This window comes from Trachypithecus francoisi, unplaced genomic scaffold (assembly GCF_009764315.1).
Source record: "Trachypithecus francoisi isolate TF-2019V2 unplaced genomic scaffold, Tfra_2.0 Lachesis_group10, whole genome shotgun sequence".
In the NCBI taxonomy this organism is placed as follows: Eukaryota; Metazoa; Chordata; class Mammalia; order Primates; family Cercopithecidae; genus Trachypithecus; species Trachypithecus francoisi.
Window position 1 is genome coordinate 28,413,073 of NW_022681455.1, and position 26,854 is coordinate 28,439,926.

The window sequence follows — 26,854 nt, forward strand, 5'->3', positions numbered from 1 at the left end:
TGATCTTTATATTGTGAATACCAGAATGTCACAGATGAAGAATATTAAAATTAGGGGTGTCCACTCCAAAACATGTCACCAGAGTGATAAACACCACCTACTAATTGTTAGTAGCTGCAGAGGGTATTCCTTTCAGGAGAAGACTTTTCGGTCTTCCAGTGTGAAAAGATCAGTGAAACCTCATGTAGTGATTGGGACTAGATTGAGCTGCATATTGTTTAAAAACAAGGCATGAGTGACTTCATACAAATTTATTTTTCTGTCTAATAGAAAAGGGCTGGAGATAATTAGTCCATCCTTGATGGCTGCTGAAGCTCCAGTTATCACATGTAAAATGTGGACAAAAGGCAGAGGAACAGAAAGAGGCACCTCCCAGTTGAGTCACCTCCTTTTGAGCAGCCTCCAAAAATCACTTAGCAAGTATGTCATAGGCAAAACCCTAGGCAAAGAAGGCTGGAAAGCGTGTCTTATTCTGGATTGCAGAGTGCCCAGCTGAAAATTAGGCTTCCATTACTAAGGATAAAGGGAAGACTTAAGCTGACCAAAAGCAACAATCAATACAGTTTCTTGGAGGGAAAAGAAAACAAATCTGTCATAGAAGCAGCTATAGCTTCTTTTTTTTTTTTTTCTTTTTTTTTTCAGACTGAGTTTTGCTCTCGTTGTCCAGGCTGGAGTGCAATGACGCGATCTCGGCTCACTGCAACCTTCCCCTCCTGGGTTCAAACAGTTCTCCTGCCTCAGCCTCCCGAGGAGCTGAGATTACAGGCATGCGCCACCATGCCCAGCTAATTTTGTATTTTTAGTAGTGATGGGGTTTCACCATGTTGGTCAGGCTGTTCTTGAACCCATGACCTCAGGTGATCCACCCACCTCAGCATCCCAGAGTGCTGGGATTACACGTGTGAGCCACAGCGCCCATCCTTCAGCTATAACTTTTTGAGACACTAAAAGATTTCATGTAAAATCAGTTGTAGTGGGTTGCTTAGAAAGCCAGAAAGCTATATATATTTTATTCTGCCTTTATAAGTAAAATTAACTTGATGTCTGGAATTTTCCCCAAAGTATTTTGAGCACTATGTTAAGATCAGTATCTAAACATTTAGCACCATCTCATAGTTTAAACCTATTTGATTCAGTTCAGTTTAAGAAAGAAAGTACATAGAATATATTATTATGATGAAAATGAAAAGATTCAAAGTGTCAAGTACTTTCCCTCACAATTATCTGGAAGACGTATATTGGCTTTCTCCATGATGATTTTGTAGAACAGATGTAAACATTCTAAATGTATCGACACCTTACACAACTTAATTCTTCCTTATAGGTCCAAAGGAAATGATGTTCTCGTCATTTCCCTTGGGTCAGACCCATAGCCACATGGGCATAAATGTCAACTGGAGGTACATTAATTAATAATGTCTTCTTACTACTTTATTCTAAAAAGTTATAGAAACATTGAACAAAGGGCAAATGTTATAACAAATCTCAAGGTTTTGCCTGCAGTGTAAGATACCCTGAAAAGTAAAGTAAAAATCCCTATTCAGAGGACAGGAACCCAGGAGGGATGTATTGCAGCAATATTTTCTACTGATCAGGCATTTCTGTTTGAGTAGTATCCTGTAATATCCAAATATACAGTGAAGTGGGAAGTCGCTGTGTCTCCATTTCCCACTCACTCACTTGTTTAAAAAACTGATAAAGTTACTATGTAGTTTGCCATTAAAAGTAGTATGGAAAAATAGGAAAGGGAAAAAATAACCCTAATTGTCTGTATTAATATCTTCATCAATTATTAATTTATACCTGATAGAAGTTCATATCCATTGTTTAAAAAACTTGAAAAATGTAAAGAAAGCAAATCATCTTGTTCATGGTACAGATATAACCTCTTAATATAGATTTGTAGGTAACTGGTCTTTTTCACACATAAACAATTGACTTTTCTCACTGGACTTTATGTCATGAACAATTTTTATGTGTAACAGGATAGTCAATTTACCTATCCTCACACCCCATTCTAATCCACTCCTGCCATAATCCTGAGTGTGCAGCCTGCCATGTGACCTGTCCCCCACCACTGATTGGATCAGGAAGGGACCCTCAAGCCAGGCTTTAGATGCCCATAGGAATTTGACATTGGATCACAGATTCTGATTAATGTTTATTAGGCATGTGAACCCAAAAGTTATATTACTTTGGAGGCTAGGTGCAGTAGCTCATTCCTGTAATCCCAACACATTGGGAGGCCCAGATGGGAGACCAGCCTGGGCAACATGACGAAACCCCATCTCTACAAAAAAGAAAAAAATTAGCTAGGTTGGTGGTGCACACCTGTAGTCCTAGCTACTTGGGAGGCAGAGATGGGAGGCTTATTCAAGTCTAGGAGGTCAAGGCTGCAGTGAACCATGATTGCACCACTGCAGTCTAGCCTGGGCAACAGAACAGGATCCTGTCTAAAATATACATAGAAAAATAGAGGACACAAGCACACACTGTAACAATTTTTGTGGCCACATAAAAACCAAACCAAATTGAGACAAACTGAGAAACAAAAAATGAAGCGGACTCCTGAAGTGGGAATCCCATGAATCAGGTGTGGCGACTTCAGCCCTCAGCCTCTGCAATCCATATATATCCTGGTCTGGGGAGTCCATAGAATACTGTTTCCTTCTAATAAAGGTTTCAAACAAATCCCTGATTAAGACATGCTAATCGTTAAAAGTCTTCATGGAAGATAATTTTCCATATAAGCTGTGCAATATTCTATGGTATATGTCCCCAGTGTTAATCATTTACATCATTTACACTTTGATCACCATAAACAATTTTTCAGTGAACATTCTTGGAAATACAACTTTGCCTACTTACAGAATTTTTTTCTTTGTTCAGTTCCCATAATGAGAATCAATGAGGCAGAAAGCAGGCATATTTTCTAAGGCTTTTGATGTATTTGCGAGAATGCCCTCCAGAAAAGTTATACTAATTTGTATACCTTGTTAGCAGCCTGTGATAATGCCCAATTTTCTATACCCACATAAACTCTGGGAATTATTCTTTTGAATATTTGACAACTGATACATTCAAAATGGATTGCTTTTTTTAATAGACTACTTTTTGGAGCAGTTTTAAGTTCTCAGCAAAATTGAGAGAAATATACAAAAATTTCTCATATACTACTGCTCCCATTCATGTATACCCTCCCCGATTACCAACATCCCGTCCCAGGGTGACATTTGTTACAATTGATGAACCTACATTGACATATTATCACCCAAAGACCATGGTTTACATTAGGGTTCACTCTTGGTATTGTACATTTTATGGGTCTGGACAAATATATAATAATGTGTCCACCATTGTAGTTTCATTGCCCTAAAAATCCTCTCTGTCTTACCTATTATGCATCCCTCCCTTTCTCCAGCCCCTAGCAACCACTGACCTTTCTACAGTCTTTATAGTTTTTGCCTTTTCCAGGATGTCATGTATACAGGTTGAGTACCCCAATCTGAAAATCCAAAACGCATTACCATGTGAAACTTTTCAGCACCAATGTGATGCCACAAGTGCAAAATTTCACACCTGACCTCATGTGACAGGTCATAGACAAAATGCAGTCAAGACTTTGTTTCGGCCGGGCACAGCAGCTCAAGCCTGTAATTCCAGCACTTTGGGAGGCCAAGGCTCCTCACCTGAGGTCAGGCGTTTGAAACCAGCCTGGCCAACATGGCTAAACCCCATCTTTGCTAAAAATATAAAAATTAGCCGGGTGTGGTGGCACGTACCTGTAGTCCCAGCTACTCAGGAGGCTGAGGCATGAGAATTGCTTGAACCCAGGAGGCGGAGGTTGCGGTGAGTCAAATTGTGCCAGTGCACTCCAGTCTGGGCAACAGAGTAAGACTCAATCTCAAAAAAAAGACTTTGTTTCATGTACAAAATTATTTAAACTGTATAAAATTAGCTCTATGTGAGTAAGGTATATATGAAACAAATGAATTTCATGTTTAGCCTTGGGCCTCATCCCTAAGATATTTCATAATGTATGTATATATTCCAAAATCTGAAATTGGAAACACTTCTGGCCCCAAGCACTTCAGATAAGGGATACTCAACTTGTTGAAATCGTACAATATATAGCTTTTCAGATTGGATTCTTTCACTTTCTAGTATGTATTAAAATTTTCTCCATGTCTTTTCATGCCTTGATAGCTCATTTTTTTCATTTTTTTCTTTTCTTTTTCTTTCTTTTTTCTTGTTTTCTTATAAATAGATGTTTATAGCAGCTTTATTCATAATTGCCAAAACTCAGTAGCTAAATGAATAAATAATGGGTCTGTTTTTAAAAGAGTGTTTTATATTTTTACTATTGAACATCTTTTCACATGTTAATTTGTCACTTACCTTGTTTTGTGTATAGTAACGTTCATATCCTTTACTGATTTTTCTACTAAAGTCTCCTTTTACTCTTAAACAGAAGTGCCCTTAAAAATCAAACAGGGAACTTGCATATCAACATTTTAAATGCATATGTCCTTTGGCTGATCAGTTCTAATATGTGGCATTTATCCTAGAAATACATTCTTAAAAGAATATAAAGGTATTGAATGATGTTCCCTCTAGCATGGCTTTTAAAGAAAAAATATAACCTAAGTATGCATCAATAGGATAGTTAAGTAAATTATGGAACACCCATACAATATTACTTAGCTGTTAAAGAATAAGCTGATCTGTGAAGATCTCCAAGCTGTCTTAACCGAAAAGAGCTAAGGTGCAAAATTACATTATGATACCATAAGTGTTTTAAAATGTATAAATGCTTATTCACTAAACAAAATGTTTATTAAGTGCTACTGTGTGACAGGTAGTGTCCTAGATAAATATGCACAAAATACAATGGTTAACTCTAAAGAGTGGGACACTTTTCGTTTTATGGTCCTTCTGCAACTTGACTTTTTTATTGTACATATATTATGTATACTTAAAAAAATAATTTGTACAGCTTACTATAATGGTCTTTTAATTGATGTTTCACCTCCTAACCAGTGATGACCCCGAAGACATTTACCACTCTGTTGGTTTTTAATTGAAATGATGTACATAAATGTGGGGCGTGCTTGCACCGTCCAGATGGGCCTGGGGTCCGGCAGCGGAGAGCGACCTGGGCGGGGCGGGAGGTGGCAGCGGGGGTCCTCCCGGATCACCAGAGAGACGAGCGGCCGTGCTCCTAGAGAGGCAAGGAACCCGCCAGACTCAGCCACTCGGCTGCTGGCGCGGCGAGGGGAGAAGCTTTTGTGCTGGCCAAGCTGCCGGAGACGCCGGCGACACCCATCAGCCCCGACAGCCCGCCAGTAGCACGGCCTGGGCTCTGGGGAAACCGGCGCTCCCGACTGGGCAGCCCCGGGCCTCTGCGCTCCCTCGGGAGCCTTTCACGAGGTCGGCTACGTCTTTGTTGTGCGCGTTCCTGAACTTTTGGTCCATTAACCAACAATTAGACACGCAGGTATTCAGTGCCTGGCGCGGTGCTAGATGCTGGGTGTAATCTCAGAAAAATACATTCTGGGGTGCGCCTGAGGGTGCTGGCTGTGACATCTCAGGTGCTTTACGTGCCTTCTTGAAGAAGTCCATCAGTATTTGTTGAATACCAGGTACGTGCCGGGCTTATAGAGTCTATGCAGAGATAAACTCCTGTCCTCAAGAACCCGGGTGGGGATGGGCTGGGTGATCTGTAATACGAGATGGAGGAGATGAAGGTTGGGTGCAGTTTTCCGTGGGAACACCCATCTCTACCTGTGTGGCTTACTTGTCCTGTCTATATGTTAGGGTTGGGGTGGCCAGGGAAGGTTTCACATAGAACATTTGCGCTGGGCCTTGGGAATTTACCTTTAGAAGGGGGGTCCTGACTGTATAGAGTGGGTGGGAAAAAAATTGAGTACTTAGCATGGCAGTGAGATAAGGAATTTGGGAAGACCATGGCTTTCTTGAAAGTAGGAACTAAGTATTTTATTCCAGAGTTAGCTTTATGCCTGGAAAATAATGAGATGCTCCCCAAATGTTTATTGAGTGACAAATCAGCAAAATCCAGTAAAGATTAGATCCTGGGGAGTTTGAATTTACTTCAACGAGTTTAATGAAAACTTTGTATGTGTTTATGTGTGTGTGAGTGAATATAGTCAGAATTGAATATAGTCAGAATTGTGCTTTAGGGAATATTAATCCAGTGACCATAGAAGCAGGGAATTGGTCAGGAATACCATAACATTATTGTGACAGTGAATGAAAATGATAGTAAAATAATAAGGAAAGAATGGCTGCAAGAGGCGTTTTTAAGAATTGACTTGATTCACTGATTGTATATAGAGGCTGTTTAAAAGACTGAATGCATGGAAGATGATGGTGATGCCAGTAGAAATGGAGAAATACAGAGTGAATGCAGCTTTGAGGGACTCTGATCTTAGTTTGAGATCTGTTGAAATTATAGTGCAGGAGAAGCCCACAGCTGCTGGCATTTCAAGATGTGGGTTTGGAGTGCAAAAAGCAAGCTGGAGCCAAAGATTTGAGTCTTCTTGGGAACAGAGATATATTGAAAGTGTAACTAAGGAGATCACAAAGGAAAAAACGAAGAGAGGGAAGAAAAGAACTTGATGCATTTCTACTGTTTCATTTATGTGTTGTTGCATCAAAAATCAAACTCTAAACTTAGTGACTGAAAACAAGCTCAGTTTATTGTTCCTCAGGATTCTGCAGGTTGACTAGGTAGTTCTACTGGTCTCACCTGGAGTTACTAATAGAGCTGCATTCAGCTGGTGAATTATTTGAGCACTAGGCCCGGCTGGGCTTTAGCTTGGTCATTTTGGTTCTCATCCACATGACCTCTGTCTAGCTAGCTTGGGCCTCTCACAGCATGGCAGTCTTATGGCAGTGAGCCAAGAGCTACAGCAGCACTCTTTCTCTGACAATGTCATTTCTGCCGTATTCCATTGGTCAAAGCAAGTCATAGGCCAGAACAGATTCAAGGGAAGGAAAAATAGACTCCACCCCTTGATGAGAACAGTGGCAAAATCTCATCACAAAAGGTATTTGAGGATGGGAGACTTTGGAAACAGTCTATTACACCTACATTTAAAGTGGAATATTCAGTGAGAGTTACACAGATATAGATGACCTTTGAGACTATTATTTGCCCATGAAGGCAGCCATCTGCCTCCTCAAGGGTAAAATGATCCCTTCTCCCCAGCTAAAGTGCAAGCTACCCGAGCGTTCTTATTGCTGACGCTTCTTCCCTCATATCCTACATCCCTTACCTCTGGACTCAGACTCTTTAGTACTAGTTCAAAATATACTTCTGATTCATTTCACTGATAATTAGAAGCAAGCAGGCTCAGCTTTTGAGCATTACCTACAGTGGGACAAAAATATAAGTAGATTACACACAGTTTTGAAGCTCTTAGAATTTGTGTGTTGCTGATCAATTCTTATGCCTCAGATCTCTATTTCTGAACACAGACCCCAAGCTAAGTGAAGCTTTAGCCTCTAAACTCAACATGTATGAAGCTTTGCCAGGCCCTGTTCCTGAAAATGAAGATGGCCTTGTGAAAGTGAAGGAGGAAGATCCCACCTGGGAGCAGGTGTGCAACTCACAGGAGGGCAGCTCCCACACTCAGGAGATTTGCCGCCTGCGCTTTCGGCAGTTCTGCTACCAGGAGGCTCATGGACCCCGGGAAGCTCTGGCCCAACTCCGAGAACTTTGTCATCAATGGCTGAGACCTGAGATGCACACCAAGGAACAGATAATGGAACTGCTGGTGCTGGAGCAGTTCCTGACCATCCTGCCCAAGGAGCTCCAGCCCTGTGTGAAGACATATCCTCTGGAGAGTGGAGAGGAGGCAGTGACAGTGCTGGAGAATCTAGAGACAGGAAGTGGAGACACAGGACAACAGGTGGGAAGAGAATGTGTGTGGTGGTGCGGGGTAAGAACAGGGGGACATGTATCAGTTTATGTTTAACTTTTTATTTTGAAATAACTTCTAATTTATAGAAGTATTAGAAGAATAAAGAACTCCTGTAAACTCTTCATCCAGATTTGCCAGTTGTTAACATCTGTTTCATGAAGTCCCATCGTTGTGTACACACTTGTGCAAGGAAGTGCATTCCCCCCAATATGCATATGTACATGTATACACACACATACATACATACACACATGCAGTATTTTTTTTTTTCCTCAAACCATTTGAGAGTTAGTTGCAAACACTATATCCCTTTACCTCACTGTTGCCCAGGCTGGAGTGCAGTGGTACAATCGTAGCCTCATTGTGGTCTTGAACTGCAATGGTGGAAGGCTCAAGCAATCCTCCCACCTCAGGCTCCTGAGTAGATGAGGCTACAGGTGTGTGCCACCATGCCTGGCTAATTTATTTTTAATTTTTTGTAGAGGGGGTGGGGTCTTGCTGTATTGCCCAGGCTGATCTTGAACGCCTGGCCTCAAGTTATGCTGCCTTGGCCTCCCAAAGTGTTGGGATTACAGGCGTGAGCCACTGCACCCGGCCATTCACTGTGTACTTCTGAAGAGTAAGGACATTCTGTTGTATAACCAGAATACAAAAATCAAGTTTAGGGAAATTAAAATTATGATACTGTCATATAACCTTAGTCTTTATTCATATTTTGCCATGTTATCCTAATAATGTTCTTTATGATAATTTTCCTCTGATTCAGGATACGAGCTAGCATCACATATTGCAGTTAGTTGCCATGTCTCTAGTCTTTGTGAATCTGGAGTAGCTGCTGTCTTTCTTTGTCATGACATTGTTATTTTTGAATAGTACAGCTAGTTTTTTTGGAGAATATCCCTCAATTTGAGTTTGTCCTATATTTTCTCATGGTCAGATTCAGGCTGCACATTTTGGCTAGAATACCACAGAGGTAATGTTGTGTTCTCAGTGCATCACTTCAGGAGGTGCGTAGTGATGATTTGTCCCATTACTGATGAGGTTACAGTGGTACCTGTCAAATTTCTCCACTAGAAAGTTACCATTTTCCCCTATGTAATTACTAAGTAATCTGTGGGAGACATTTTGAGTTGGTGTACATATCCTGTTCCTCATTAAACTTTGACCAGCTAGTTTATAAACATCCACTTGTTTGTTGTTTTTGTTTTTCTGGGCTGGGATCCTTTGCCTATCTTTTCTGCCTTGTTTGCTGCTGTATCCTCAGCATATAGAACAGTGCCTGGCTCTTAGCATGCAGTCCATATATGCATGCCTTTTCAAAATAAATCTTTTGTTTCCAGGCCTCTGTCTGTATTCAGGGACAGGACATGTGCCCAATGGTGACAGAATATCAAGGAGTCTCTTTGGAGTGTCCGAGCCTCCAGCTCCTGCCTGGGGTAACCACCCTGAAGTGTGAACCTTCACAGCTTCCTCAAGAGAACCCCCAAGAAGTGAGTGGTGAGTGCTAGAGTGAGTTTAGTGAGGACACTGGGAGCTGGCCACTGACACTTGCACAGCCTTTTTGTCCTCAAGTTTGTATACATTGTGAAATGATTACCACAAGCTAACTTACATATCTCACAGTTACCTTTTATGTGTCTGTGGTAAGAATTCCTAAGATCTACTCTCATGAAATTTCAAATATACAATACATTATTACTAACCGTAGTGGCCATTCTGTACGTAGGTCTTCAGAGCTTATTCATCTTATAACTGCAAGTTTGTACCCTTTGACCAACATCAAGTTTTATTTTTTTTGTCTAACCCTGTATCTGGACAAACTTTTAAAGACCTGCTTTATTTTACACTGTGCTTTTTAAGCTGGTTTATTTAGTATATTTGTGTTGTGGTCAAGTACATATAATAGTAAAAGTGAATTGGGGCAAGGCTGTTTTTTTTCCAGCAAACTTTATTCCTTCTAGAAATGAAACAACAGCAATAAAAAGATTCCACAGTGGTCCGTTACGGAAGCAAAGAAAAGCAGAGCAAAGAAAAGTGATGTTCTGTTTTATATTTTGGGTTAGAATTACCACATGTACTCTTCATTTGATAATTTTGTACTCTGCCATGTGCCAGCTGCCAACTGTGTGACCTAGGCAAGTCATTTAATAGGTCATTCAATTAGTCAACAATTATCTGTTTGATCTCTATGTGTACTCTGCACTCAGCTGTGATTCTTCTGAATGTGCCTAGGATTTTGGCAGCAATAATTTGGACCTTTTTGATTATTTTGAGGATTGGAAATAATCTTTTAAAGTAACAGCACAGTGGCTGGCATTGTGCAGTCATCATCGCCATTTTGATTATTGTTGGTTCTTTGGGATCAGTACCTCCTAACAGTTTTTCTAGTTCATGGCTAACATCTCTTCTCTATTTTTTTTTTTAATATCTTTATTTTCCTGTCTCTTTCTTCATCTTCCTTTCTTCTGCTTTCCTGTTTCCCCTCTGTCTCATCTCTCTACTCTCCACATCCTTTCTTTTGCCTCTGTGTTCTCTCCTTGATCCTTCCTTTATCACCAGCTTCTTCCTCCCCTTTATTTTTATCTATGATTTTTATTTTTTCTTTATGTAAAAGTGAATTACTATAAAACACCTTATGAGTTCATAAATCCCACTCCATTTTTTGGGTGAGAGACCCTAAAGCTGTAGAATTTTAGAATTTCTGACAGAATGAAAGCAGTTGTGATGCTCTTTCTCACACAGTAAAATCTACATCTTAGTTCTTGAATGTTTCACAAACATAACATTTGGGAGAAAAGGCTGAGTCTCCAAAAAGGGTACCCTGAAGGCCATCATGTCTCATTTAGGACTCTTACCTTCTCCCTCTACAGGGCCTGTTCCCCACGGATCAGCTCATCTCCAGGAAAAAAGCCCCAGAGACAAGGCTGCGGTGCCTGTGTTTAACCCAGTCAGGTCCCAGGTAAGTAGGATGCCCAAGCTTGTAGGAATGTCAGTAGTGGTCTTTCTCCTTCATTCCATGTTCCTTGCCCTTCTCTTGGCTCACACTCATCGTTCCAAGAGTCATTCAGGTGGCATAGGCCCTCTGCCTTCACCTTGTCACAGAATATCACAAAGTGTGTTGCATCATTCAAGGAGCTTGTATTGATTACATGCCATTGTCTCATTTCATTGTTTAGGAGGCATGTCCAAATCTCAAGGCATGGGAGTGAGGGGTGGAGTGAGGCTCCTGGTTTCAGAAAGTGCTCCATTCATTTGATGTTGAGTAACTGATATTTTCTCTTTTGAAGTCTCTGGTTTATCTCCCCAGCTTTAGAACAAGGGCCCTTTCTCACACTACTTTATATTCAGCACATATGCAATTAATGCTTGGTGATAATAATGGAAATTCTATATATCCAAGGTAATACTTAACATCTTCTTCACAAAATGGACTCTGGTTTTTTTTTTTTCTTATCAGTGGTTCATTCATATTTGTAGTCATTCATTTACAAAAAAAAAAAATAATAAGTCTCTCATTTAAGTCCTCTTCCATGTTGCTGCCACATCAGTTTCCTCAAGATACTTGCTCAGTCCTCTTCTATGGCTTCTAATTGATTTTTAATTCTATCAGACCCAGTGCCTCCTGTTATTAACAAATACTTCCTGAGAAGAAGTGTCTAGAAAATAAAACGTATTCATGCACATTCTGAAAATCAACATAATTCCCTTAAATGTAATATAATGGTATAATGTAGAAACACAAAAGTTATTTATTTTAAAAGTAGCATTTCAGTAGGTGGGAACTGAACAATGAGAACACCTGGACACAGGAAGGGGAACATCACACACCGGGGCCTGTTGTGGGGTAGGGGGAGGGGGGAGGGATAGCATTAGGAGATATATCTAATGTAAATAACGAGTTAATGGGTGCAGCACACCAACATGGCACATATGTACATATGTAACAAACCTGCACGTTGTGCACATGTACCCTAGAACATAAAGTATTAAAAAAAAAAAAGTAGTGTTTCAAAATGCAAGTGCTTGATGTGATTATAACTAAGGAAATAACATAGTCAGGTGTTAGCACTGAAATATCATTAGTAAGTTCAAATGAAGGAGGAATAAGATCAGAAGTCCAAGAAAATCAAAGGGCAATGGTGTAGGTGGACAGTGGAATGAAACTAGTATTGAGTCAGATAATACAAGACTAGACAGAGAAAGTGGGGCCCTTAATTGAAGTAGGGCTTAGATGTTGTAAATTGAATTATGTCCCTCCAAAAGATATGTGAAAATCCTAACCCCAAGTACCTGTGAATGTGACCTGATTTGGAAATAGACTCTGTCTTAGTCCATTTTGTGTAGCTGATAACAGAATTCCTGAGACTGGATAATTTATTTTAAAAAGAGGTTTATTTAGCTCAAAGTTCTGCAACCTGGGAAGTCCAAGATCATCACCCTGTCTGGTGAGGATCTCCTGCTGCTTTAGCTCATGGCAGAAAGTGGAATGATGGAGAATCAAGTGTGTGCAAAGGGACCAAACGTTAGAGGCAGCCATCCTTTAAACAGCCTGCTCTTGGAGCTGAGGAAGAATAGAAAGCTTATTCAAAGAAATAACAATAGGCCGGGTGCAGTGACTCTCACCTGTAATCCCAGCACTTTGGGAGGCCATGGCAGGAGGATTGCTTGAGGCCAGGAGTTCGAGACCAGCCTGAGTAACACAGCAAGACCCTGTATCTATTAAAAGAAGGAATAGGCTGGGCATGGTGGCTCACGCCTGTAATCCCAACACTTTGGGAGGCTGAGGCGGGTGGATCACGAGGTCAGGAGTTCGAGACCAGCCTGGCCAACATGGCAAAACCCTGTCTCTACTAAAAATACAAAAAAAAAATTAGCCAGGTGTGGTGGCAGGCACCTGTAATCCCAGCTACTCGGGAGACTGAGGCAGGAGAAGTGCTTGAACCTGGGAGATGGAGGTTGCAGTGAGCTAAGATCATGCCATTGCACTCCAGCCTGGGCAACAAGAGCAAGACTCCATCTCAAAAAATTAAAATAAAATAAATTTAAAAAGAGAAATAATAACAAAAATCTTCACAAAACTTGAGAAAGATATAAATGTCCAGGTACAGGAAGATCTGAGAACACTGAACAGAATCATCCCAATTAAGATGACTACAAGGCATATAATAATCAAACTCTCAACTCTCAAGGAAAAAGAGAGAATCTTAAAAACAGCAAGAGAAAAGAAACAAACGCTGCACCTCATCTGGCAACAGACTTCTCAATGGCAATCATATAGGCCAGGAGAAAGTGGAATGATGTTTTCAAAGTACTCCAAGAAAAAAACTGACATTCAATAATATTGTACCCAACAGAATTATCTTTCATTTATGATGGAGAAAGCGTTTCCTAGACAAACAAAAACTGAGAGAGTACACCACCACCAGACACATCTTACAAGAAATGCTAAAGAATTCTTAATCTAAAAGGAAAGAAGACTAATCTGCAAAAAGAAAACTTTTGAAGGCATAAAAGTCACTGATAAAATTAAGTACATGGACAAACCCAGAATACTTTATTACTATAATAGTAGCATACAATATACTCACAACTGTACTGTGAAGTCCCAAGACATACCTATCAAAAACAATAATAGGACTGGACACAGTGGCTCATGCCTGTAAACCCAGTTCTTTGGGAGGCTGAAGTGGGAGGATCACTTGAGACAAGGAGTTTGAGACCAGCCTGGGCAACATGGTAAGACCCTGACGCTGTACCTGGAGACAGGAGACAGAGTAAGACCATATCTTTAAAACAAAACAAACAATAATAGCTAGCAACCTGTCAAAAGATAGGTAATATAAAGATATAAATTGAGACAGCAAAAAGTCAAAATCTAGAGGAATGGAATTAAAGCATATAATTTTTTTCTGTGTGTTTCTGCCTTTGTTTCTACTCTTGTATTTGAGATCTAAGATAAGTTGTCATCTCTTTAAAATAACTTATTATATCTAAAGGTCTTCTTTGTAAGCCTTATGATAACCACAATGCAAAAACCTATAATAAACACACTAAAAATAGCAACAAATGAAGGCATACTATAAGAGAAAATCACTTAGCCACAGAGGGTTTTTATTGTTGTTGTTGTTGTTTGAGATAGGGTCTCGCTGTCACTGAGGCTGGAGTGCAGTGGCATCATCTCAGCTCACTGCAACCTCTGTCTCCCGAGCTCAAGTGATCCTCCCACCTCAGCCTCCCAAGTAGCTGGGACCACAGGTGTGTGCCACCATGCCTGGATAATTCTTTGTATTTTTTATACACCTGGGTTTTTGCCATGTTGCCCAGGATGGCCTTGAACTTCTGGCCTCAAGCAGTCTGCCCACCTTGACCTCCCAAAGTGCTGGGATTACAGGCATGAGACACCGTGCCTGGCTGTATATAACAATTATAAATACCTATGCATGTAACACCAGAGCTGCCCAGTATATAAAGAAAACATTAATAGGTCTAAAAGGAGAGCTAGACTGCGATACAATAATAGTAGGAGATTTTAATTACCCCATTCTCAGTAATTGACACATCATCCAGACAGAAAGTCAACAAAGAAACAGTGGAATTAAACTACATACTAGATCTAATAAGCCTAACTGATATTTACTGAACATGTCACTCAACTGCTACAGAATGCACATTCTTTTCATCAGCATGTGGAATATTCTTAAGAATAAACCATATCTTAGGCCACAAACAAATCTGAACAAATTTTTTAAAACTATAAATCATATCAAGTATCTTTTCTAATCGCAGTGGAATAAAACTAGAAAGCAATAACAAGAAAAACCTTGGAAACTATACAAATGCTTGGAAATTAAATAGCATGCTTCTGAACAACTAATTTGTCAGGGAAGAAATTAAAAAGGAAATCTAAAAATGTCTTGAAACTAATGAAAATAGAAAATGTGACATATCAAAATTTGTGGGATACAGCAAAAGCAGTACTAAGAAGGAAATTTATAGCAATAAACACCTATATTAAAAAAGTAAAAAGACATCAAATGAGCAACCTAATGATACACCTCAAGGAACTAGAAGAGCAACAACTGACCAAACCCGAAATTAGTAGAAGAAAACAAATAATAAAGATTAGAGCAGAAATAACTGAAATTGAGACAAAAAAAAAAAAAAAAACAAACCCAGAAGAACAGTGAAACAAGAAGTTGGATTTTTCGAAAAGGTAAACAAAATCAAGCCTTTAGCTAGACAAACAAAAAAGGAGAAGACCCAAATGAATAAAATCAGAAATGAAAAAGATGTAACAGCTGAGACCTCAGAAATACAAAGAACTATTAGAGACTATTATGAACAACTATATGACAATAAATTTGAAAACCTAGAAGAAATGGATAAATTCCTAGATACATGCCAACTACTAAGATTGGACCATGAAGAAATAGAAAACCTCAGCAAACCAATAACAAGTAACGAGATAGAATCTGTAACAAAAAGTTTTCCATCAAAGAAAAGCCCAGGACCTGTTGGCTTCCCTGCTGAATTCTAAACATTTAAAAAAGAACTGATACCAATCCTATTCAAACTCTTACAAAAGAAAAAAAAAAAAAGAAGAAGAGGTACTACTTCCAAATTCATTCTATGAGGCCAGCATTACCCTGATACTAAAACTAGACTAGGATACAAGATAAAAAGAAAACTACAGACCAATATCACTGATGAGCATAGGTGCAAAAATTCTCAGTGAAACACAAGCAAACTGAATTCAGCAACACATTAAAAAGATCATTCACCATGATCAAGTGGGATTCACTCCAGGGATACAAGGATGATTCAACATATGCAAATCAATAAATGTGATATATCACATTAATATCAGGAACAAAAACCATATTATTATCTTAATAGATGCTGAAAAGCATTTGATAAAATTCATTGCTTTTTGATAAAAACCCTTGTCAAAATTGGTATAAAAGGAACATACCTCAAAATTAGGGCCATATGTGACAAACCCACAGCTAACATCAAACTGAAGGCCTTTTCTCTAAGGACTGGAACAAGACAAGGATGCCCACTCTCACCACTGTTGTTCAACATAATACCCAAAGTCCTGGCCAGAGCAGTTACGCAAGAGAAAGAAATAAATGGCATCCAAACTGGATAGCAAAAAGTCAGGTTAGTCTGTTTGCAGATGATATAATCTTATACCTAGAAAAACCTGAAGACTACACCAAAAAAAACTGTTAGTGCTGATAAACAAACTAAGTAAAGTTGCAGGATAAAAAATCAACACTCAAAAATTAGTAGCATTTATATACTCCAATAGTGAGCAATCTGAAATAGAAATCAAGAAAATAATCGCATTTACAATAGCTACAAAAAATGTAAAATACTTAGGGAATTTAAATACTAAAAATGTAAACACCAAATTAAGTTAAATTTAGTGTTTAAATTCCCTAGGTATTTAATATTTTTTAGTATTTTATAATTTATAATTTAGTATTTAAAGACTGAAGAAGTGAAAGACATATAAGGAAAACTAAAACTCTCATGGAACAAATTGAAGAGGACACAAAAACAATGGAAAGATATTTCATGCTCATGGATTGGAAGAATTTATATTGTTAAAATAATATAAATTATTATAATTTATATTATTAAAATTACTTCCCATACAGATTCAGTGTAATCACTATCAAAATACCAATGACATTCTTCACAAAAATCAGAAAAAAAAATTCATGTGGTGAGCCCTAAATCTAATGACTCGAATTCTTATAAGTCCATATTTGCAAATTTACCAAAGGGTTGAAAAAAAAGAAAGAAAAATGCCCAAGTGAAAAACACACACAGGGAGAATGCCATGTAATGACTGAGGCAAAGATTTGTGTAACACATCTGCAAGCCGAGGAACACCAAGAATTACTGACAAACGCTAAAAACTTGGAGAGAGACATGGAAAATTATCTCATAGAACTTTTTTTCTTTTCTTTTCTTTTCTTTTTTTTTTTTCTTTTTGAGACAGAGTCTTGCTCTTTTGCCAGGCTGGAGTGCAGTGGCATGATCTCAGCTCACTGCAACCTCCGACTCCCTGGTTCAAGCGATTCTCCTGCCTCAGCCTCTAAAGTAGCTGAGATTAAAGGCAGGCACCACCACGCCCAGCTAATTTTTGTATTTTTAGTAGAGACAGATTTTCACCATGTTGGCCAGGATGGTCTTATCTCCTGACCTAGTGATCCGCCCACCTTGGCCTCCCAAAGTGCTGGGATTACAGGCATGAGCCACTGCGCCCAGCCTCCCGTAGATCTCTCAAAGATAACATGGCCCTGCTGATATACTGATTTTGGATTTCTAGCCTCCAGAGCCATGAGAGAATATAATTCTATTGTTTTCTGCTATTGAGGTTGTGGTACTTTGTTACGAGAGCCGTAGGAAAGCAATATAAGTTACAAAACAAATTGTGGACAGATAGAAAGGGAGAAAATAAGGAGGTGTGATATTACAGATATACCTCCTTTATTGTGTTTCGCTTTATTGTGCTTTGCAGTATTGAAGGTTTGTGATGACCCTGTGTGGAACAAGTCTGTCAGCACCACTTTTTCTAACAGCACGTGCTCACTTTGTGTCTGTGTGTCACATTTTGGTAATTCTTGCAGTGTTTCAAACTTCATTTTTATATCTGTCATGGTGATCTGTGATCAGTTATTTTTGATGTTGCTATTGAATTTGTTTTGGTGTGCCACAAACCATGCCCATTTAAGATGGCAAACCTAATCGATAAACATTGTATGTGTCCTGACTGCTCCATTGACCAGCTGTTCCCCCATCTCTTTGCCTTTCCTTGGTCCTTGCTATGTCCTGAGACACAATAATATTGAAATGAAACCATTTATAATAATACTACTACAGTGACCTCTATGTGTTCAAGTGAAAAGAAGAGTCACATGTCTCTCAGTTAGTTAAATCAAAAGCTAGAAGTGGTTAAGCATAGTAAGGAAGGCATGTTGAAAGCTGAGATAGGCCAAAAGCTAGGAGGCCTCTTGTGCCAAACAGGCAAGTTGTGAATGCAAAGGAAGTGTTCTTGAAATGAAAAGTGCTGGTGAATATACAGATGATAAGAAAGCAAAAAGCTTTTCGCTGATATGGAAAAAGTTTGAGTGGTTTGGATAGAAGATCACACCAGACGCAGCATTGCCTTAAGCCAAAGGCTAATCCGGAGCACATCTCTTACTCTCTTCAATTCTGTGAAGGCTGAGAGAGGTGAGGAAGCTACAGAAGAATTGGAAGCTAGCAGAGGTTGGTTCATGAGGTGTAAGGAAGAAGCCGTCTCCATAAAATGCATCAGCAACAAGTGCTGATGTAGATGCTGCAGCAGTTTATTCAAATCTAGCTAAAATCACTAATGAGGTGGCTACACTAAACAACAGATTTTCAATGTAGATGAAACAACCTTATATTGGAATAAGATGCCATCTAAGACTTTGATTGCTAGAGAGGAGAAGTCAATGCCTGGCTTCAAAGCTTCAAAGGACAGGCTGACTTGTTAGGGGCTTATGCAGTTGGCGACTTTAAAGTTGAAGCCAGTGCTCATTTATCATTCTGAAAATCCTAGGGTCCATAAGAATTAGGCTAAACCTACTCTGCCTGTGCTCTAGAAATGGAACAACAAAGCCTGGATGATAGCACATCTGTTTACAGCATGGTTTACTGAATATTTTAAGCCTACTCTTGAGACGTAGTACTAAAAAAAAACATTTCTTTGAAAATATTACTGCTTATTCACAGAGCACCTAGTCACACAAGAGCTCTGAAGGAGAGGTACAAGGAATATTAATGTTTTCAAGCCTTCCAGTACAATACACATTCTGTAACCCATGGATCAAGGAGTAATTTTGACTTTGAAGTCTTATTTTTTGAGAAATACATTTTGTAAGGCTATAGCTGCCATAGATAGTGATTCCATAGATAGTGATGGATCTGGGCAAAGTAAATTAAAAACCTTCTGGAAAGGATTCATCATTCTAGATGCCAGTAAGAACATTTGTGATTCAAGGGAGGAGGTAAAAATACCAACATTAACAGGAGTTTGGAAGAAATTGGTTCCAACACTCATGATTGTCTTTGAGAGGTTTAGGACTTCAGTGGATAATGTAGCCGCAGATGTGGTAGAAAGGACTAGTATTAGAAGTGGAACCTGAAGATGTGACTGAATTGCTACCATCTCATGATAAAACTTGAACAGATAAGTTACTTCTTATGGATGAGCAAAGAAAATGGTTTGAAATTGAATCTACTCCTGGTGAAGCATTGTTGTAATGACAACAAAGGATTTAGAATATTAAATAAACTTAGTTGATAAAGCAGCAGCAGGTTTGAGATGATTGACTACAATTTTGAAAGATGTTCTACTGTGGGTAAAATGCTATCAAACAACATCGCATGCTACACAGAAATCTTTTGTGAAAGGAAGAGTCAATCAAGGTGGCCAACGTTACTGTTGTCTTATTTTAAGAAATTGCCACAGCCACTGAAACCTTCAGCAACCACCACACTGGTCAACAGCCTCCAACATCGCAGGAAGGCCCTCTACCAGCTAAAAGATTACAACTCTCTGAAGACTCAGATGCTTATTAGCATTTTTTAGCAATAAAGTATTTTTAAATTAAGATATATACTTTTTTTTAAGTGTAAACATAACTTTCACATGCATTCGAAAGCCAAGAAATGTATGCGGCTTGCTTTGTTGTGATATTTGCATTATTGTGGTGGTCTGGACCTGCAATATCTCTGAGGTATGCCTATGTTTAAATGAGGTGGGCTTTGCCTTTTATTATCAAAATAATTATCTGTTTGTAGTTTGGGATATGGTGATGATGAGTTAAAGAGAAAATATCTTCTGTCTTGAAACCCCCTCCTTGTCAAAACAGACATTCATTCTGTAAAAGACTGGCACTGTATCCTTTTTCAGGCAACAAGAAAGAGAAAGTAAGATTGGAAAATGAGAGAAAATCAAGAGGTTAATGAAACCATGTGGTAGCCCTTTGGAACAGTGTCAGAGAGATAGAAAATCTCAGACAGTTTCCAAAATAAATAATGTCAGTGTGTGATTTTTCTAGCCTAAATATCATGACTAGCTTTGAAATGTTTTTAAACAATCTTTGTTCATGAAATTTAGTGAGATTTCTGCATTTACGTTAGATTCCAAGTCTGTTTAAAGGAGTCTGAAAACTCCATTATGTATTTGTAGTCAGTTTAATTGTGTTTGTTATAACTGCAATATTATATTGAAGTGCTGTTCAACCAAATACGTAGAAAATGCTGTAAAACTGTGTAGAACAATCTAAGTGAGTCAACTTTTGTGACAATATCTTTAATCTATGTAAGCTTCCTTCTCTAACTTTCTTGAATCACTGATTTTTTTTTCAGTATCATCCTATAAAAACTCTTAGGATTCCTATGTTTCAGTGCAGCTGATTTATATTGATTGTAGGTTTGATTCAGGAAGACACTCAAAAGTCATGCAGGATGTGGAAGAATTATTTGTAGTGTGGGACTGTCCCACATATTGCAAGATGCCTAGCATCTCTGGCCTCACCCTCTGAATGGCATTGGCTTGGAGTGGTGGTGGATTTCATTGTTATAACCAGAAAGATTCCCACAAATTTACTTAATGCCCTGAGGGGCTGGAACTACTGGTCTACAGTGTAGTATTCAACACCCTTCACAACTGGATTCCTTAACCATGTGAAAACAAAGAGGCTATTTTCTTTTTTTGACTTTTTAGACATTGGTGAAGACTGAGGAAGAAACAGCCCAGGCTCTTGCTACAGAGAAGTGGCCACATCTGAGTCTGGCTCAGAGGAACCTCTGTGGGAACTCAGCTCAGAAGACAGTTACAAGCCTCAGTCTGATGAGTAAGGCCAGGCCTCTGACTGGACCCCTGTCTGGACTCTCATTTTCCCTTCACTCACCCCGGCTTGGCCCTTGGGAGCCCACGTTTCCTTCCACAACCTTCCATTCCCTTCATCTAGCCTGTGCCTCCAGACTTCTAGGCCTTATCACCTTGCATCCTTCCCAATCACATTTTCTTCTGTTGCTAATCAGCTTACTGATTCTTATAGTTATCTTCTCTGATCATCCCTCCCAGTTCCCTGTTTCCTTCAGTGACTCCTTTGCATCCTTTTCCCCTTTTTTCTTCCCTATCAAGGATTCCATATAACTTGTCTTTCAGATATCCCGTCATACTTGGAAGCCCCATGAACACCTCTGTCTGATCTTGTCTTTACCTCAGAGGAGGTCGTCTTCACTCTCTAAGAACACTACGGTTCATATTTATTTTACTTTTTTAGTTTTTTTTAGAGATGGGGTCTCACTCTGTTGCCCATGCTGGAGCATAGTGGCATGATGATAGTTCACTGCAGCCTCAAACTCCTGGGCTCAAGCGGTCTTCCCACCTTAGCCTTCTAAACAGCTGGGGCTACACCCAGGTAATTTTTTGTAGACACGGAGGCTTGCTATGTTGCCCAGGCTGGTCTTGAACTCCTGGCCTGAAGCAGTCCTCCCACCTCAGCCTCCCAAAGCACCCAGTCTAATTTTCTTGAAATGTGCTCTGCCCTGTTGGGATCTCTGTCCAGCTGGGCTTTGTTGCCTTATTTAACCTTTCTTACCATTTTCCCATACCATGCCACATTTTGTAGGATTGCTGAAACTGTGCACCCTTGAAACACCAATATGACTTTTTGTTTGTTTGATTTGGAACATCTGTTCCCTACCTTGGAAGTTGTTTTTTTTTTTTCAAAATTCACAGAACAGATGACATTTAAATCATTAATACTGTATTTTAGCTGAAGAAATTGTAACTAAAGATACATTGTTTAATGCAAAGCAAGAAACTTCTGAAGAAACAGAACAAAGTGGAGAAGCCTCAGGAAAGCCCAACAGGTGAGTGTCCATGGTCCTCAGTGAGTCAAATCCTACAGATATAAGAAACTGGAGTGGAATCAGAGAAACCAATTGGTCAAAAGCCTGCTTCCCTGGAATAAGATATGATGACTGCCACTCACTTCTGTGGTCATAGGAGGTCCATGCCAAGAAAGTGACCTATTCAGAATGTTCAATATGCAATAAATATACAAAACCTTCAGTTGACACTCAGTTGCCTCCAAGAAGCCAATCCTCATCCAGTCTGTCTTTGATTACCCTTCCCTGGGCTCCATTACATTTCTATGGAGCTATAGAGAAGCCAGAAGGCAGATAATTTAACAAGAGTGAGGGCTATAGATGAAGCTGCCATGACAGTTAAGAAAGAAATGTCAGAGCAGAAGAGGACAAGCAGGGTACAGCTTGAGCATTCCAAATCTGAAATGTTCCAAAATCTGAGCTGTTTTGAGCACCAGCATGATGCTCAAAGGAAATGCTCATTGGAGCGTTTTGGATTTCAGATCTTTGGTTAGGGATGCCCAACTGGTATAATGCAAATATTCCAAAATCTGAAAAAATCCAAAATTCAAAAATATTCTGGCCCCAAGCATTTCAGATAAGGGAAAATTAACCTGTATTTTCAACCGCCATTAGACCTGAACAAGGTATAGGTCAAAAGGAAAGTTAGCTGATGAAGTGGAAATGAATGACAGTGGTGGGCGCTTCATAAGTGCTGGTTGTGGGAATGAATGAACTTGTAACACATACTCCTATGCAAATCAAGAAACTTCTGAAGAAATGGAACAAGGTGGGGAAGCCTCGGGAATGCCCAACATTCCGAGGCTTCTCAGGATTGCAGAAAGAGAGGGAGCAAATCACAAGCAGAGGGTTGGCTTCTGGTGAGGCCATTTGGTCCTCAGAGACTTGAGAAAAGAGAGAGGAAGTAAGGTGGGATACTTGGCTAAAGAGCAGAGAAGGGGTATGAATTTTCCTTTTTGACATTTGTTCAACTTAGAGAAACTGGGAGCTAAATCTCAGCTAAAGTAGAAATGTCTTAAAGCTTAAGAAGTGAAATTTTGCATTGAGATTAGTGAAGACTGAGCCAGCCTCCACTAAAGGGAGAGAAATGATGTTCAGTAACTTAGAGCAGAGTTATACAGCTGGAGAATAGGAATCTGTTGTTGTGTCTGTGAGGTACATTTATTATCAGGCAACCATCAGGTAATTCACAGTGCCTATAAGAATAAAGATATCTTATTCATATAACAAAAAGTCTGAAGGTAGGCTATTTCAGGTTTGGTGCAATAGCTTAACCATGGTATCAAAGGTCTAGCCCCCTGCCCTCCTTCTAGTCCCCCTCCCTCACCTCCACCCCACTTTCTTAGCTCACTCTTTTTTCCCATTTCTCATTCCCATTTCTTTCCCTCACAATATTGGGCTTAATGCACTGTAGCTATTAGAGTTTAGATGTCAACAGTAGAAAGACTCAGTGTGATCAAGGAATGCACATATCTAAAAATTAAAAAGTTTGTGTAAAATAATACTTTTCAGCCAGGCACAGTGGCTCACACTTGTAATCCCAGCACTTTGGGAGGCCAAGGTGAGTGGATCATGAGGTCAGGAGTTCGAGACCAGCCTGGCCAACACAGTGAAACCCTGTCTCTACTAAAAATACAAAAATTAGCTGGGCATAGTGGCACGTGCCTATAGTCCCAGCTACTCGGGAGGCTGAGGCAGGAGAATTGCTTGAACCTGGGAGGCAGAGGTGGCAGTGAGCTGAAATCATGCCACTGCACTCCAGCCTGGGTGACAGAGCTAGACTCTGTCTCAAAAAAAAAAACACAAAAAAAACAAAAAAAAACTTTTCATCTTTGTAACTTTAGCTTACTTCCTTGTAAACCCCATAAAAATCAGTCCAAGTGCAATGAGTTGAGAGTTGAGTTTCATTTGTTCTTCCCCAGACTAGTATGTCCGTCAGATGAATGTAGAACTAGCAGGGGCTAAGTCCTTCCATATTCAGAAATTCTGTGAGAGGTGTGAGGAGACCTGGTAAATAATAACCTTTTTTTTCTTGTTCAGGTTCAGAACCAGTTGACAGGGTCGCAGGAGTAAAACAGATGGTTCTGGAAACCTCAGTTTCTTACTGACAGAAGTTAGACTGGATAAAAACGGCTTAAAGGCAGAGCTAAATAGGCTTGTACTGGCAGAGGAGGAGTGTAGCAGATGTCCCTCTGCATAGGTCTTCTCAATGCAACTTGGGGCACCAAGGAGCATGGGATGACTGCATCCTGCTCCTAAAGAGGACAGAGAGAGGGGTGTACCAAGGATACCCAGTTCTTTCTCCCAGGCTCAAGAGTTAGTTCCATCCTGAGGAGTGAGTAAGAGGTGGAGAGAGGCCAGAAATGTTCAATCTAGCCAAAGTCCTCCCCATGGAAACATAAGAGAAATAAGTAAGTATCTCCTCCCCACCCCAAGCCACGAAAGATTTAAGCTTCAGCAGATTTATCATGTGTGAGAGAATATGATTGAGAATTTTTATAACATGTTCTTTTCTTCTTTCCCAGAGAGTGTGCACCCCAGGTTCTTTGTAGTACTCCTGTCCCTACTGAAAGGACAGTTACACATTTGAACACTCTGAAGGACCGTCACCCAGGTGATTTGTGGGCCCGGATGCACATCTCATCCTTGGAATATGCTGCAGGAGACATTACCCGAAAAGGGAGGAAAAAAGACAAAGCTCGAGTGAGTGAACTGCTCCAAGGTCTCTCATTCTCTGGTGACTCAGATGTGGAAAAAGATAATGAGCCTGAGATCCAGCCTGCTCAAAAGAAGTTAAAGGTGTCTTGTTTCCCAGAAAAGAGTTGGACCAAAAGAGACATTAAACCCAACTTTCCAAGCTGGTCAGCACTGGATTCTGGACTTTTGAATCTCAAGAGTGAAAAGTTGAACCCAGTAGAGCTTTTTGAATTATTTTTTGATGATGAAACATTCAACTTAATTGTCAATGAAACCAATACTTACGCTTCTCAGAAAAATGTCAGCTTGGAAGTCACAGTTCAGGAAATGAGGTGTGTGTTTGGTGTCCTACTTTTGAGTGGATTTATGAGGCATCCTAGAAGGGGAATGTATTGGGAAATCTCTGACACCAATCAGAACCTGGTTAGAGATGCAATCAGAAGGGACAGATTTGAATTGATTTTCTCAAACCTGCACTTTGCAGATAATGGCCACCTAGATCAAAAAGATAAGTTTACAAAGTTGAGACCTCTCATAAAACAAATGAATAAAAATTTCCTCTTGTATGCTCCCCTGGAAGAATACTATTGCTTTGATAAGTCAATGTGTGAATGTTTTGATAGTGAACAATTCCTGAATGGAAAGCCTGTTAGAATTGGATATAAAATTTGGTGTGGTACAACCACACAGGGTTATCTGGTTTGGTTTGAGCCCTATCAAGAAGAATCAACTATGAAGGTAGATGAGGATCCTGACCTTGGGTTAGGTGGAAATCTAGTAATGAACTTCGCTGATGTTCTTTTAGAGAGAGGTCAGTATCCCTATCACCTGTGTTTTGATAGCTTCTTTACAAGTATCAAATTGTTGTCAGCCTTGAAGAAGAAGGGGGTGAGGGCAACAGGAACAATTCGTGAGAACAGGACCGAAAAATGTCCCCTTATGAATGTAGAACATATGAAAAAAATGAAGAGAGGGTATTTTGATTTCCAAGTAGAAGAAAACAATGAGATAATTTTGTGTCGTTGGTATGGGGATGGCATTATCAGTCTGTGCTCCAATGCTGTGGGCATAGAACCAGTCAATGAGATAAGTTGTTGTGATGCTGATGATGAAGAAATCCCTCAGATAAGTCAACCATCCATAGTAAAAGTGTATGATGAATGCAAGGAAGGTGTAGCTAAAATGGATCAAATTATTTCGAAGTATAGGGTGAGGATAAGAAGCAAGAAATGGTACTCAATTTTGGTGAGCTACATGATTGATGTAGCCATGAACAATGCATGGCAACTACACAGAGCCTGTAACCCAGGTGCTTCTCTAGACCCCTTGGATTTTCGGAGATTTGTTGCACATTTCTACTTGGAACACAATGCTGATCTGTCAGATTAAGGCACATAAAATGGACATAGTGCAGACATTAATAAGACATAGAATAATAATTGTACATGCTGTTGTACCCTCCCAAAGTAAATCTGATATATGTAATGAAGTTATTAAATAATTAATACTTTTAAAAATCAGACATTTATATAGAGTTTCAAGGACTATTGTAACAATGTTAAAAATTATCTGTGAAAATGTTGAACTAAAGTACCTTTCTCTATGTCAAATTTTGTGTCAGACATGGGAAATCCTTTATTTGTTCAATTGACTATTTTGTGCATTCATTTATTTATTTTTTGAGACACAGTCTCGCTCTGTGGCCAGGCTGGAGTGCAGTGGCATGATCTTGGCTCACTGCAACCTCCAACATCCTGGTTCAAGCAATTCTCCTGCCTCAGCCTCCCGAGTAGCTGGGATTACAGGCACGTGCTGCCATGTCCACCTAACTTTAGTATTTTTAATGGAGATGGGGTTTCACCATGTTGGCCAGGATGGTCTCGATATCCTGACCTCGTGATCTGCCCACCTTGGCCTCCCAAAATGCTGGGATTACAGGCGTGAGCCATCACGCCCGGCTATTTTGTGCATTTAAAGAATGAAATCCTACCTCTTAAGGCCGGGCGCGGTGGCTCAAGCCTGTAATCCCAGCACTTTGGGAGGCCGAGACGGGCAGATCACAAGGTCAGTAGATCGAGACCATCCTGGCTAACACGGTGAAACCCGTCTCTACTAAAAAATACAAAAAAACTAGCCGGGCGAGGTGGACGAGGTGGTGGGCGCCTGTAGTCCCAGCTACTCGGGAGGCTGAGGCAGGAGAATGGTGTAAACCTGGGAGGCGGAGCTTGCAGTGAGCCGAGATCCGGCCACTGCACTCCAGCCTG

General features: G+C 39.8%; 1 protein-coding gene across 3 annotated transcripts; it reads left to right on the plus strand.

Moving 5' to 3' along the window:
* The first annotated feature begins 4,300 nt into the window (after positions 1 to 4,300).
* PGBD1 (piggyBac transposable element derived 1) lies at positions 4,301 to 26,241 on the plus strand. 3 transcript variants are annotated; one of them, XM_033216513.1, is made up of 7 exons: positions 4,301 to 5,642; positions 7,481 to 7,934; positions 9,287 to 9,443; positions 10,817 to 10,905; positions 20,719 to 20,848; positions 21,779 to 21,875; positions 24,419 to 26,241. In XM_033216513.1, exons 2-7 carry the CDS (start codon positions 7,539 to 7,541, stop codon positions 25,977 to 25,979), a joined length of 2,430 nt encoding a protein of 809 aa, XP_033072404.1. In that variant the 5' UTR covers positions 4,301 to 5,642; positions 7,481 to 7,538; the 3' UTR covers positions 25,980 to 26,241. The 3 variants fall into 3 exon arrangements, with proteins under 3 accessions (XP_033072404.1, XP_033072405.1, XP_033072403.1); XM_033216514.1 differs by having other exon boundaries at positions 7,501 to 7,934; XM_033216512.1 differs by having other exon boundaries at positions 4,301 to 7,934.
* The last annotated feature ends 613 nt before the right edge of the window (positions 26,242 to 26,854 follow it).

What these genes read in the sequence shown, in the direction of transcription:
- PGBD1 (XM_033216512.1), top strand. Translation starts at nt 7,539, where the DNA reads ATGTATGAAGCTTTGCCAGGCCCTGTTCCTGAAAATGAAGATGGCCTT. An exon ending in GTGGAGACACAGGACAACAG is followed by an intron (nt 7,935 to 9,286) that starts GTGGGAAGAGAA and finishes TTTTGTTTCCAG; the next exon opens with GCCTCTGTCTGTATTCAGGG. An exon ending in TTAACCCAGTCAGGTCCCAG is followed by an intron (nt 10,906 to 20,718) that starts GTAAGTAGGATG and finishes TTGACTTTTTAG; the next exon opens with ACATTGGTGAAGACTGAGGA.